The sequence below is a fragment of the Perissodus microlepis genome, chromosome 19, assembly GCF_051167445.1.
Source record: "Perissodus microlepis isolate ML-2025 ecotype Zambia chromosome 19, ASM5116744v1, whole genome shotgun sequence".
Lineage (NCBI taxonomy): Eukaryota > Metazoa > Chordata > Actinopteri > Cichliformes > Cichlidae > Perissodus > Perissodus microlepis.
The window spans coordinates 16,487,374-16,500,404 of record NC_140479.1 but is presented as its reverse complement, the minus strand read 5'-3'; the positions used below and the strand labels follow the sequence as shown (position 1 = coordinate 16,500,404).

General features: G+C 41.9%; 1 protein-coding gene across 8 annotated transcripts in view; it reads left to right on the top strand.

The window, feature by feature from the left end:
* The window catches only part of map4k5 (mitogen-activated protein kinase kinase kinase kinase 5), a 28,307-nt gene that overhangs the window by 13,265 nt on the left and 2,011 nt on the right, over positions 1-13,031 (top strand). The window contains exons 13-35 of one of the 8 annotated variants that reach the window (XM_084913912.1): positions 184-300; positions 1,079-1,163; positions 1,881-1,952; positions 2,960-3,018; positions 3,196-3,257; positions 3,757-3,795; positions 4,266-4,310; positions 4,405-4,447; positions 4,539-4,749; positions 4,869-4,892; positions 5,012-5,097; positions 5,475-5,516; positions 5,727-5,811; positions 5,896-5,975; positions 7,857-7,917; positions 8,629-8,734; positions 9,025-9,083; positions 9,214-9,317; positions 9,557-9,734; positions 9,929-9,997; positions 10,163-10,255; positions 10,683-10,753; positions 12,093-12,148. In XM_084913912.1, coding sequence (XP_084770038.1) covers positions 184-300; positions 1,079-1,163; positions 1,881-1,952; positions 2,960-3,018; positions 3,196-3,257; positions 3,757-3,795; positions 4,266-4,310; positions 4,405-4,447; positions 4,539-4,749; positions 4,869-4,892; positions 5,012-5,097; positions 5,475-5,516; positions 5,727-5,811; positions 5,896-5,975; positions 7,857-7,917; positions 8,629-8,734; positions 9,025-9,083; positions 9,214-9,317; positions 9,557-9,734; positions 9,929-9,997; positions 10,163-10,255; positions 10,683-10,753; positions 12,093-12,148 — 1,847 coding nt within the window. Of the gene's footprint in view, positions 1-183; positions 301-1,078; positions 1,164-1,880; positions 1,953-2,959; positions 3,019-3,195; positions 3,258-3,756; positions 3,796-4,265; positions 4,311-4,404; positions 4,448-4,520; positions 4,750-4,868; positions 4,893-5,011; positions 5,098-5,474; positions 5,517-5,726; positions 5,812-5,895; positions 5,976-7,856; positions 7,918-8,628; positions 8,735-9,024; positions 9,084-9,213; positions 9,318-9,556; positions 9,735-9,928; positions 9,998-10,162; positions 10,256-10,682; positions 10,754-12,092; positions 12,149-13,031 lie in introns of all 8 variants that reach the window. The other 7 variants (XM_084913911.1, XM_084913918.1, XM_084913917.1 and 4 more) reach the window with 7 other exon arrangements.

Below are 13,031 nucleotides of genomic sequence, written 5' to 3'. Positions count from 1 at the left end.
AAAATCTTTGAACTGACAGAGAGTGTGCTTTCCTTTTCATCCACCCCCACATGAATCTAAATTCTTTGCTTCTATACCTTTATGACTCTTATGTGTCAAATTAGTGTCAGGTGTCTAACACAAACAGCTGTTTTCCTGTTATGATCCTGGTAAAGATCTCTAACTCTTTAGTGTTTCTCCCAGCATGTGTTTATGGCTCAGACGGGTTTGACGAGGAGACTTGCCATGGAGCTTATTGATAAGATGAACAACCCGGACAACCACCAGAATTTTGGAGAAATGGATGAGGATGACCTTGAGGTAATAACTGACTCCAAATCATATATAGAAATGTGTGTTGTTAGGAGATTGTCTAAGAAAATCAAAGCCAACCCAGTCAACAAGCTAGTAATCAGAAATATAAACACACTCAACTTTTATTTATACCCTGAAAATATTAAACCTGTAATGCAGTTCTTGGTACATGTTTGTTTGAACATGTTTGAACTTGTTGCAAATAACTGATTTAAAGAAGTACGTTAAACTATCACTTGCTGTTTGAGCTACACGACAGATTCTTATCAGTGAATGTAAATATTAGAATGTGTGACATGTTTTCAGCAGTGAACTATAACCAGCGAGCTTCTTTCAGGTCTTTCATGTTCCCCTAAAACTTCCCTTCCCCCTGTTCCTGATTCTCTCCAATGACATTATTATTCCGACTGGATTCAACATCACATCTATGTGGCAGCCAAAGAGGTGGTACCAGTGCTTTTTAAAGGACCATTGTGCTTTTCTCCCACTGACAGCAGTAGCACTGTCTTGGCCACGATGAGTGAAAAAACTCTAAAGGCTATTGACTGCAAGCAATAGAGCTTGTTGCAAACAAACAGCCACTGGGATGCATAATAATGTGACCGTGCTCCAGAAAAGCTGGTCTCAGCTCAGCTTTAGCTAACCTTAACTCAAATTTTGTAGATAATCTAAAAAGATAATGCGATAACTAATAATTACACACTGAATATTATATAAGCTCCTAACATTTTACTGTCTTCAGAAGTGCTGCTCCCTCAATAAAAATTCTGTCTTTCACCATCAGTTTCAGGGAAACAGCGAAGTCAGACACACCATCCGCTCCACCAACAAGCATGCCAGAGCTGAGAGGACGCGCTCAGAGATCGACTGTAAGTGAACATCAAAGCTAAATGGATCACCAAGGCCAGCCCCTCTCCGCAATCGCTCGCTGTGCTTCTGTCCTGTCGTTGGTTTGCGTGTTAGCTGTTGTGAGTGGTTAGGTCGATCTAGGTCTGGTGGCATCACCAAGGGTCATTCCTTTAATCCTGCAGCAGAGGCTGGCACCTTTCCAGGCCACAGCATGTTTTGGCGTGTCTAAAAAAAAAAAAAAAGTCTGTGGATTCATGGAAGAGAAAGTAAAGTCGCTTGTGCTATTTTTACATGTTAAGTGTTGTCTCATCTGTTGCTCAAGGAATCCTGCAAAATAGCTTGTCTGAAGGGTCTCTGAGTTTCCCTAAAAATCTCAAGTTTTTAGCCAGAAATTGTTTTCAAGAATTTGGCGATGGGTCCAGTTGTCACAGTTCTACATCTTGCCCCCTGCCCCTTCAGGGAAGCTGTGTTTTTTTTTGTGTCGCCGTTAGTTGTGATAGATAAAGCCGAATGCAGTGTTGTGCCTGTTGTGTCAGTAGTTTGTGGCCATTTCTTCATTTCATCATTTTAGAATGACCTAACAGCTGCCTGGCGTTGAGATAGGTGTGGTATTTATACCATGCTGCATTGTGTTTTGTGCTCGTCTGTGCTGTGATCGCTTGTATCAGATGTACTTCTTGTCTGGTTTCTTTTATCTAAATTTCTCACTGTTATATGACCTTCCCTCCACCATGAAGCAAACAATGGAACAGACCAAAGAGAGCCACCCTCAAGTCCTAGCTTCACTGAGGGACACAGGGTGGATGCAGGTCAGTGTGAGAGTAGTGAGACAGTGTGTGTTTGTCTAATTCCAACCCTCACCCCTAAGATTTCATTAGAAATATGATAATGTTGTAGAAATGGAACACTCGGTTTGACATTTAAATGGTACTAATAAGGCGATTTTGTCTGCATGGAGTGGCTACCTAATGTAACTTCAGCTTTTTTGTAAGGCTGAATAATTTGGATATTGTGACATCTTGGTTCCTGTTAGGCTGACTGACTTGAAATTGCATTTAAATGACTAATCTTACCCTGACAAGAAAGCAAAGCCTGCCTCGTAAGACTCACCTGATCACTCGGCTTCAATTCTTTAAACTTTTTCATTGTTTTTCTTACCTCCCAACCTCCACACTATCTGCATATGTTGAGAAGAAAAACATGGGAAAGGGGAGGTGGGGAGGGATCTGTGGTCTGAATTCTTTAATACAACGTGTCTTTGTTAATGCGAAGGTGATTATGTAGGCTGATTTCTTTCACCTTCATAATTACAGCCGGATCATGTCGTATTTGTACTGGACAGCAAACCAGACACCCTTATTGGATCAACTGTTTGACAGAACGCAACCTGAAGTCTAAACTGCTGAAGAATCTGTCCTGTGATATATCTGTAATTCATGTTCCCTCTCACTAATATTTCCCCAAAGGGAACAGGTCTGGTCAGCGTCAAGTTTAACCTGTGTCTTTAGTGAGCAACTCGTCTCGAAGCTACAGACCAAACATTCAAGTCGTAACATCGTAAATCAGTGAGGGATCTCTGTAGTGTTTTGGCAGGTTCACTGTTGTGGAAGCAGATGATCTGCTTTGGGTTTGTTCTTACACCTGTTTTTAGGTTAGGAAGGAATTTTTTTCCCAAGTTTTCTGGTACTAATGCCCAATGTTGATAACGCCAGTGCTTTGTGTGTGTTGAAGTGTTGGATGCTGATGCCCTCTAGTGTCAAAGATGTGTGCAAAGAAAGGGAGAAAAGAAAAGAAACACCATCTCTGTTTTTTACAGTTGACAAGCTCCAGTTTAAAGCACCAGTACAGAAGGAAACTGCGGCTCATTATGAAACGGTGATTATCATGTTCTGTTTAAATCATTTTCTGTTTAACACTAATTTTAGTTTCTGTTTGTAGTCTCTGTGTGTGTGTGTGTGTGTGTGTGTGTGTAAGGAGTAAAAAGATATCAGGTGATTAACAAAACTGCAGCTATGTAAATATCTATTTCTGTGAATGTATGCTTTTCCACAGGATGTCAAAGATAATGACTTCTCCCCCTGGAGTCCTTTTGCAGAGGGAGGAATAACAACCAGGTGATCCATGGAAACTGTTGTCACGGGAACTGCTCCCATTTACCCCCAGTTGTCATTCAGTCTCTACCTGGTTTGTCTTAGATAAATGCGCCTCATGAGGCTTAACCAGACAAAGGAATTTAAGGCAAATTAAACATTTGTTGTTGTTTGGATTTGACATCGTCTGAGTTTGTTTTGGGTTTTTTTACTTTGAGACAGTCAAAGCATGTTAGTCCTAAAGAAACTACTCATTCTTGATTCTCTGTGTATATAGATTTTCTTCACTGTCTCATATTAACATGCTTGCTCACTGGACCTAACCTATGCCTGTACATGAGCTCACTCCCCCTACTCCCCTTGCCCCCCTTTTGCACTTTGAAATGTCACTTTGGTCTTTAAGCTCCCTCTCACATGTCCATGTGCTTTGACTGTTTGTTTGTTTTTTGGGTTTTTTTCCTCCTTCACCTTCTCTCTGTCCTCTTTTTGGCTGTCGGTGTCGCTCTCGTCTTGTCCCTCGAAGGAGCCTTCTCAAAAGCGTTGAGGATGAATTGTTCCAACGGTAACACTAACACTGCATGTGCTGTAATAAGCTACGCCATCCAATCCACTCCCTCCTTGCTGCGCCACAACCATTTTTTCAGCGTGGTCCGCCCCCCCTCCCTTTCTGCCTCCTCTTCATTCACCATGTGTGGTGTGACGATTACTGTAGATTTAAGCTGTGTGTACTGCTGTGATGTGAAGAGAAAAAGTGCTGAAGTGTCAGCCTAACCATTTTGGGCTCAACTGCATTGAAGCTGTTTTGAAACCTACTTTTAACTGGTAGTTTATAGTAGTGGTCATAGTCATAATAATAGCATTGTCCCCAGTAGGTTTAGGTCACCTCAAATGTGATCTAAAGTCTGTAGTAACACAGAATCTTCCCCTCATTGTTCTTATTCAAAGATAGGACTTCATATAAACATTTGCATTCCTCCTAAACCCAAATGAGTCTTACTTTCCGCGTTACTCATTACTGTGTGTGTCCTATAGGGGACACGTCGCCCATCTTGAAGATGCCTTTGAGGATACGGAGCGGTGAGTTATGCCATCAGATTTAAATTTTATCATGAATGCATGACCTTTTGTTCTGCTGGTTTACACCTTACTGCTAAAAATGGTTCAATTTCAGATCAACCATCAAGCCAGGCGTTCCTCCTCCTCTGCCTCCAAAGGTAACACCTAAATTTAAGGATTGTCTACTTTTGCTATAATTTTAGGTTTAAGTAAAGATTAAATGTGTTGTAGTGTTATGTTTCTTCTCAGCCAACTTCAAGCACCTCATCAGAGGAAATGGGCCTTAACGATGAGAGGTCTGTGACAGTAAAGAGGTTCCCTAACTCGGAGAATGGACCGAGCCAAGTGGCTCGCAGACAGAGCACACCTGAGCAGGGCAACAAGGTGGAGAACTCATCTCCAGACCTCCTGTCAGCCAGCGTCAGTAGCCCCGGCCTTTTGTCGCACTCCTCGGATCCTGGTGAGTCTCAGCATATCTGTGTCTATTTCTAAATCCAGATTTATTCACAGTATGAGTCTGCATACCTTGTCCTCTTCATTTTTCTTCATAAGCACTGAAATGTTTTATTTTTTTGCAAGCTCCAAGTAAATCTGAACTTAAAGGTAAGGGAGCCTGATGTAAACATGGTTGATCTTTGGATTCACACCCTCCTTGTTTGACAGCGTGAACTGATATTAATACTGTGTAAGTGTAATTTTACCTGCCTGGTTTTTCATTACAGATAATGATTCAGATGGCAGTGTGAATGGAGGGAGTCCCAAGCCACCATCCAGTGAGCAAAACCGGAAGGAGAAAAAGGAATTCCCTGTGAGTTTATAGTTTCTGATTGTAACTAGCTACATTTAGTCTCATTGGATTAAGGATAAAATGTCATGTGATACTACAACATACAGCATACAGTTGATACGTGCAGTGCCTCCAGGTGGCTGACTGAACTCAAACTGAAACCTCAAATATGATGCTTTTCCTTTGTTATATCCAAATGTGGCTGGTTAATGGGGGAAACTTGGCATCCATTCATGTTTCATATTTAATTGACTTTGACAGGACACTCACACAAGCATTTTGTTCTTTTGCTTATTGTTCAGGCTGGTTTTAAAATTATGGAGCTAAATTTAGGATAATTGTTCTGTCTTTTGCATCTATATTATCTTATGGTTTTCATATCATCCCCTCCTCCTTAGAAACCAGCTATCAACGGTCTGCCACCCACTCCTAAAGTACTGGTGAGTGAATCATTTGTATTGTCCTTCACGGTTCCCGCCGACCCGCTTTCACTGAGACTGTTATTAAACTCTCGTCTGAGCTTCTACTGTACATTCTGTAGATATTTGGGGTCCACAGAGCTTTCTGCTTTGTGGTTCAACTCAGCTCATTAAACTCTGGCTGACATTTAAGAGGCTGCCTGCTTTGAGCTGTGCTGCTTTTCATTGCAGATGGGAGCCTGCTTCTCTAAAGTGTTTGATGGCTGTCCATTGAAGATCAACTGTGCCACGTCATGGATTCATCCAGACACCAAAGGTACACAAAGAGCAGTGAGCATACCACACACAGAGGGTTTCGGCTATTTTACTAACACAATGTTTTTTTTAATCCCTCTTCTAGATCAGTACCTAATCTTTGGGACAGAAGATGGCATTTATACTCTGAATCTTAATGAGTTGCATGAAGCTACAATGGAGCAGGTAACAGCAGCTGAAACTTGCTTGAAAATGAAATTGTAATTTTTTGTGAAGCTCCACCCTGATTCTATTGCTTGGAAGTCTTTATGGGACACACACAAATAAAACTGTTTTATTGATTTCAGGCAGGAGTACACAAAAGCTGCTTTATATTATATTTATCATGGGTGTTCTACTGCAGCATAACTAAGGGATAATTCAGGATCCACCCATAGCTGAAAGCGTTATCAAAAATGAAAGTTTTCAATCTAATCTTAATAGTCTCCTGAATCCAAACTGGTTCCACAGGGGAGAGGCTCTGAAACCATTTTACTTTTAGAAATTCCAGGAAACACAAGGAAGCCTGCAGTCTGTGAGCAAAGTGCTCTGTTGAGATAATATGATATTATGAGGTCTTCGAGTTACAATGGGGCCAGATTACTTCAAGACTTTATATGTGAGGAAAAAGATTTTCAATCCAACAGGGAGCTAAAGACGAGAAGCTAATATATATTTTTATAGTCCCTTTTGGTACTCTTGCTGCAGCATTTTAGATTAACTAAGGGCTTTGTATGGAACTGTAAAAGCAACCTGATCAGCCTAGAAGCAATGAATGCATGAATTAGTCCTATATAGTTGTTTAATGTGCACATTGAAGGATATATCATGGTCAAAAATCACTGTATTCAGATCGAACCTCACTTTCATTTGAATTCAGAATTTGGAAGATGGATAGTAGCTCATCCAAGCCTTCATGGTAAATGGTAAATGGCCTGTATTTGTATAGCGCTTTACTAGTCCCTAAGGACCGCAAAGCGCTTTACACATCCAGTCATCCACCCATTCACACACACATTCACACACCGGTTTATATGCCTGTAGTTTAACAAATTAATTTTAATCTGACTTCATAGCTGAATATATAAAACACAGACGCACAGAGATGAGTCTACTATCAGAGGCCACGAGATCATTTGTAACCTTTGCTAGTGCGGTTTGTGGAGTGCACTCTGATGTACTCTGCATTCTGGCTGAAACTCTTCAAATAAACCATTCCTCTGCAAATGATCAGTTAATTGTTTGACAAATACTACTAAGAATTTTAGAAATAAGAAGTTTGGAGATTGGTCTATAATAGATAAGACCCCCAGTTTAAGTAAAGGCTTTTTAAGTTGTGGTTTAACTACAGCTACCTACAAAGTCTGTGATACATATTTTGTTAGAGATAAATTGATCATAGTTGAAAATTAAAATAAATTATTCAAGGGCTGGCAGTTGTAGCCTACACAAACTGGTCACAAATTATTAGTTCCTTCTGACTGATATACGTCCAAGCTGATCACGTTCTTTTTATCAAATTTTGACACAATCATGGCAGAGAGGAAGAAACGAGCTTTCAACATCTCAGTCAGTTTGGGCTTTGTGCAAAGAACACCAGCTATTTCAGAACTTGAGTGCATTACACAATTCTAATAAGCAATGTGAGTTGATCTTAGTTGTTTAAATAATCAGAAGTGTGTGCATGCATTGTGGTGTTTTTTATTTTGTTTTTTATTTTGACCATTTAAGTTTTCATTTCTCTTTCTACTTCAGTGTCAAGTTGAGACATAATGAGCTGTTGTACTGAAACCCTGTGTATACAGAAAACAGTCAGACATCTGCTAAAGAGTCAGACTGATAAACAGAACCGATCTCGTCACTTTTCATCTTTAATCATAATCCTAAAGTTGGTGGAGCAAAACAACCGAAACACGATAAAGAGTTTGGTACATCATAATGAATTATTTGTGTTTTGAGGTGTGGAGAAAACTTGCTGAGCTCTGATTGGACAGTTTGACTGTTGACTCTGTTCTTTTACAAGCCAATGTTCAGTTATTGAATTATTGTGTTTGAATCTCTGTTTAGCTCTTTCCAAGGAAATGCACGTGGCTGTACGTTATCAACAACAACCTGATGTCTTTATCGGGTAGGTGATGGATTTATAACAACCTCCTGCTTTAACAGCCACTGTCATAACCTGCTGCTTCTTTGTCCTGTGTTATCTGGCTGCCCCCCTGAGGCAACACATCCGCTATATTTGTGCCCAAAAATAACTGTGTACTTTGTTTAGCCCCAGAAAGCCTCTCTAATAACTTTATACTTGTAGCAGTGACCCAAGAGGGGCACATCTGGCTTTACGGCCTGTCCCTTTACTGAAGAAACGCAGTTACATTACCCTTGGCTACGCTTACAAAGAGCAGTGTCTTCCATATAGAAATCAGATGTGCTAGCTATCATTTGAAACCAAACTGTCTTCAATTGGATGTCCCAACGACTTCTCCTTTTCTCATCTTAAGAGTTGAAGATAGGATTATGAAGCGTCAGGTCTGCTTTCGGTTTTACCTTCAGCAGTTTGCACCTCGGTTTACTTAACCTCTGTTCTCTTCTCCTCTTCCCTTGGACACTGTCCACCCTCCTCTCCCCTGGCTTGATTTGATATTCTATTAACTGGCTTCATCAGAAGGTAATCATGGCTCACATCATCATCATCATCACACTTCTGTTTTTACCCCTGTCCACATCTAACCTTTCTACATGTGAAAACTGCTTCACGAGATCCAAGATTGTCAAAAATATTTAGAAATTATTGCCCGTAATGAAACTGATGATGGGATACGCTGTGTCCCACGCTGTGCAGGTAAAACCTTCCAGCTGTACTCCCACAATCTCATCGGGCTGTTCGAGCAGATGAAGAAGCCTGGCCTGGCCGCTCAGTTCCAGACTCATCGCTTCCCTTTGCCCAAGTAAGCTCGAAAGGCCTGGTTTGGTATCTGAAACTCATAAATAAGATTATCTAACCGCATTTTCAGCAGGCGCCTGACACACTGTGATAAGATCACACCACTGGTTTTCTCATTTAAAGTGTTGCTGCTACGCCCATGCTGTGCAGTCTTTTTGTTGTTCTTTTACCTTTGTGACAAACTGCTGCAGCGGTACAGAGAAAAAGAGAACCACAGGCCAACTTCCCTGATTCTAGACGTCATCAGCTCTTTTCAGACTGTGGTCACGACAACTTGACTCTTTCTCTCCTCAGGAGATTTGCCTTGACAACTAAGATCCCTGACACAAAGGGCTGTCACAAGTGCTGCATTGGTGAGTGGCTTTTCCCCTTTAAACCCTGCATATTAAACCGTGTCTGTATAAAAGTTGCATCATGGCCTCCTTTTTTTGCCAAAACATTTTAGTTTTGTATGCTCTTCTGACTTTTTGTTCTGGTCCACAGTGAGAAACCCGTATACTGGCCACAAGTACCTGTGTGGAGCACTTCAGTCTGGGATTGTCCTTTTGCAGTGGTATGAGCCCATGCAGAGATTTATGCTCATCAAGGTCAGTTGGTTATTTTTCTCACAGCAGAAACATGAACATCTCTAATTAAGCCTCTGCTTTTCCAGTAAGGTTGTGCTTCATAACTTGCACGCATGTAGTTTGATTTTATTCCTTTGCTCCACAGCTCATTGTGAAAGAGTCTCCATAAGCATAATTATATAAAACTGATGCTCTTGTACTTTAAACAGCGGAACACCGGTGATCATAGATAACATGTTGCTTCTCTCTTCCTGGCGCAGCACTTTGACTTCCCTCTTCCCAGCCCGCTAAAGGTGTTTGAGATGCTGGTGGTTCCAGAGCAGGAGTATCCTCTGGTGTGTGTTGCCATCAGCCAGGCCACAGAGCCGAGTCAGGTGGTCTGCTTTGAGACTATCAACCTCAACTCCTGCTCATCGTGGTTCACAGAAATTGGACCAGGTAAGTCTAACATGTGCCTTGTTTTAAGAATTGTGGAAGAATTCAAGATGCTTGGATAAAAAAATTGAAGAAAAACAAAAGTGTGTGTAGCATTAGTGAACTGATGGCATATCCAGTAATGTTGCAAAATAAACTAAGTAATAGAAGAAAGAGTTGGAGAGCAGGACGGTTACTGAGCACTTCTCTCCCCACAGGTAATCAGCAGGTGGACGCAATCCATGTCACCCAGCTGGAGAGAGACACAGTGTTGGTGTGTTTGGACCGTAAGTGTCTGTACACTGTACACAAACTGTATCAACCAGCATTACTACTAGTAGCGGCATCCCTGCGGCACTTTTTCAAATTCGTGATCTGATTTCATCCAGATTGGCCCACTCGCTGAGGAGAATACACATACAGCACAACAATAATTAGATTTCTCTCCCCAGAAAATGTGAAGATCGTTAATCTCCTGGGCAGACTGAAATCCAACAAGAAGCTGGCTTCTGAGCTCAGCTTTGACTTCTGCATCGAAGCTGTTGGTAAGATTTCTGAAAGGCATCAGTGTTTAAAAGAAGTTTTGGTTCTGGAAATTGTTTCTTGTTAGTAAAAGATTAAATTTCTTAATTTTAAGGGAAGTGTTTTATAAACTCCAGTGCGAAACAGATTTATAATAATTTTTTTGGACATTTTTATTGGACAGGGACAGTAGAGCACAGACAGGAAACCATTAATGACACACAGGAAATGGTCCAGGGCAGAGTCAAAGCCAGGACCCCACTCGGCACTTGGGTCACCCAACCAACCGAGTGAGCTGTAAAGCAGCGCCCCAGTTATAAGCTCAGACTGAAGTTGTAAAAAGGGCTGTGTAAATGTATTTCTCCTAATCAAGCTGAAAGGCTTGATTAGTCTTGGGTAATGTTTGACCTGTTTGTGCACTAACACACAGTTTCCTCTGTATTGTAACAGTGTGCCTTCAGGACAGCGTTCTGGCCTTTTGGAAACATGGCATGCAAGGAAAGAGCTTCAAGTCCAATGAGGTAAAATACAGTCATTTTAATCACCCTGGGGAGAAAAATAAAACCTGCTCTTTTTTCTTTTTTTTTTTCTTGTGCTCTTAACAAGAACCATGATATTTAAAATTTCACCATCATTTTCATGGTTCCTCAATAGGTGCCAGAGTGGAAACTGTGAATGCAGTATGTGTTAACATCCTTGACACAGGCTTGCGTGCTGTACACATGAACAAACACCTCTCTCTCCTGTCAACAAAGACCCGTAGTGTCTGTTTATGTGTGTGGCTACAAGCTGTAGGTGATCCCAGGAGATTAGCCCTCAGGTGGAGCAGACAGCGTGTCTTTGTGTTAGAGCGAGGTAATGAATTTGTCCACCTTTCCACGGAGGGATTCCAAGCTAACCTGATCACGAGATGCGCTCAGCGGTACAATAAAAGTTCAAGAGATCGCAGAGAGGTGAAGCATTCTGCTTAAATGAAAATTGATATGGCCTTAGGGGCTGCCCTTTTGAAAGCTGGTTGTGTGAGACATGGTCCAGCAGCACTCGAATGAAACAGAAGGTCTGTGCCCCGAGTCCGTGCCCGGCCCAGCTTGACAGATCGACCATAGCAAGGATTTTCGAAATGTCAGTAGTCATGCAAAATTCATGCTCAATCATAAGCGAAACCCGTCACACAACAGGGAGAAGCTGCTAAATAATTCAGCCTTTGTCTTGTTATGATTCCTGTGAAAAGCGAAGGCATTCAGAGGGGGGGGCGCGTCTGGTGATCCGTGCTTGCCTCGGTGGGTGCATCTGTGAACACCCGAGACCTTGTTCTCGTTTAGACTTAAACAGATCAGATCTCTCCCAGGGCCAAGGTCTTACACCTAGCAGGTGTCACCCACTCACTGTCTCACATCTGTCAACAAGTTTTCATGACATGCCAGCATATGAGTGTTTTGAAGGGGCCCCTGTCCTTTACCCTGCGTGGTGTCAGGCTACATATCGTGAGTAGAGGTAACAGTAAGCTCCAGGCTCATAGGTACACAGCAGAGATGGCACTGAGGGCTTGTTAAAAACATTAGATAGTCTGTTATAAAAGGGGAAGTCTGTGAATTCAAAATTTAAACACAGGAGATGGACTAATTTGGGAATTCTGCAGATCTTTTAATTGATGATAGTGAAATGAGAGAGGTGTGTTAATGAGAGAGGTGTGATGTAACACCGCAGAGCCTTTCGTGTATGTCCCCATGCAGTTTAAGAAGCTTTATACTTTGTTATTCTTGCGTTACAGTGTATCTTCACTGCCAGCAGTACTTCTGATATACAGCCAGTTGTCACATGAAAGTGTGTGTGTGTGTGTGTGTGTTCTTTCTTTTGAAGGTGACCCAGGAGATTTCTGATCCAAGCAGAGTCTTCCGCCTCCTTGGATCTGACAGGTTGGTACAGATCCTTACACTTCAGATATGTCATCAGTAGAGGAAGTACAGCCACAGCCTACATTCCCTCCTCTTTTAAGCATCTCTGTTCTATTATTAATTGTTTTGTTTGTTTTTTGGTATTATTTTTTGGTATAGCTATTTATTCATCCAATAATTCCCATGAAACCTGTCCCGCTAGTTTATGACCGTTATCCCTCAGGTGTGTTTTTCCATTACCTGAGAACCACCAAACACCCATAATGTTTCAAGCAGACAATTCTCATCTGTCACTGCACTCAGACATTTACTTTCAAGTGTGTTACTTTGGTTGTCCCTCATCAAATCGTCTTATTAATTTACTTTTAGGTAACACTGTAGTAAATTACGATTGCGCTCTCTGTGGTGACTGCTCTCAGCTGCAGATGAAGCAGGATGTGATTTTTAGACTCAGTCAAACAGAGCATGCTCAAACTGGAGGACGATCTCCCAGCAGCACCTCTCGTTCAGCGGTGACTCCTGATGGAGCCGCCCCGCCTTGTGGCACCAGAGCGAGGCCACTCTCTGCTGCCCAGCCCGCCATGTTTTATTCACCGCCGCCTGGGCACTGCCAGCCTGGTTTGAGTGTCTCTCCGCGCCTCTGTAATTTCATCTGATGGAACGGACAGTATAGACTGCAGCTTCTCCGCTCAGCTGTCACCGCCACAAGGCCGATGGCATCTGAAGATGCACCCACTGCCGTCCTGATCTGGCCGTCATCTGACTGTTGATTACTTAACATGCACGACTCTGCACACTGAAACCACGAACATTATGCAACACGTCGCTAATGTCAGTTTCAGTGCAGTTCAGCCTTTTTTCTTTTCTTTTTTTTTATCAGACTGTCAATAATCTGATCAAAGCT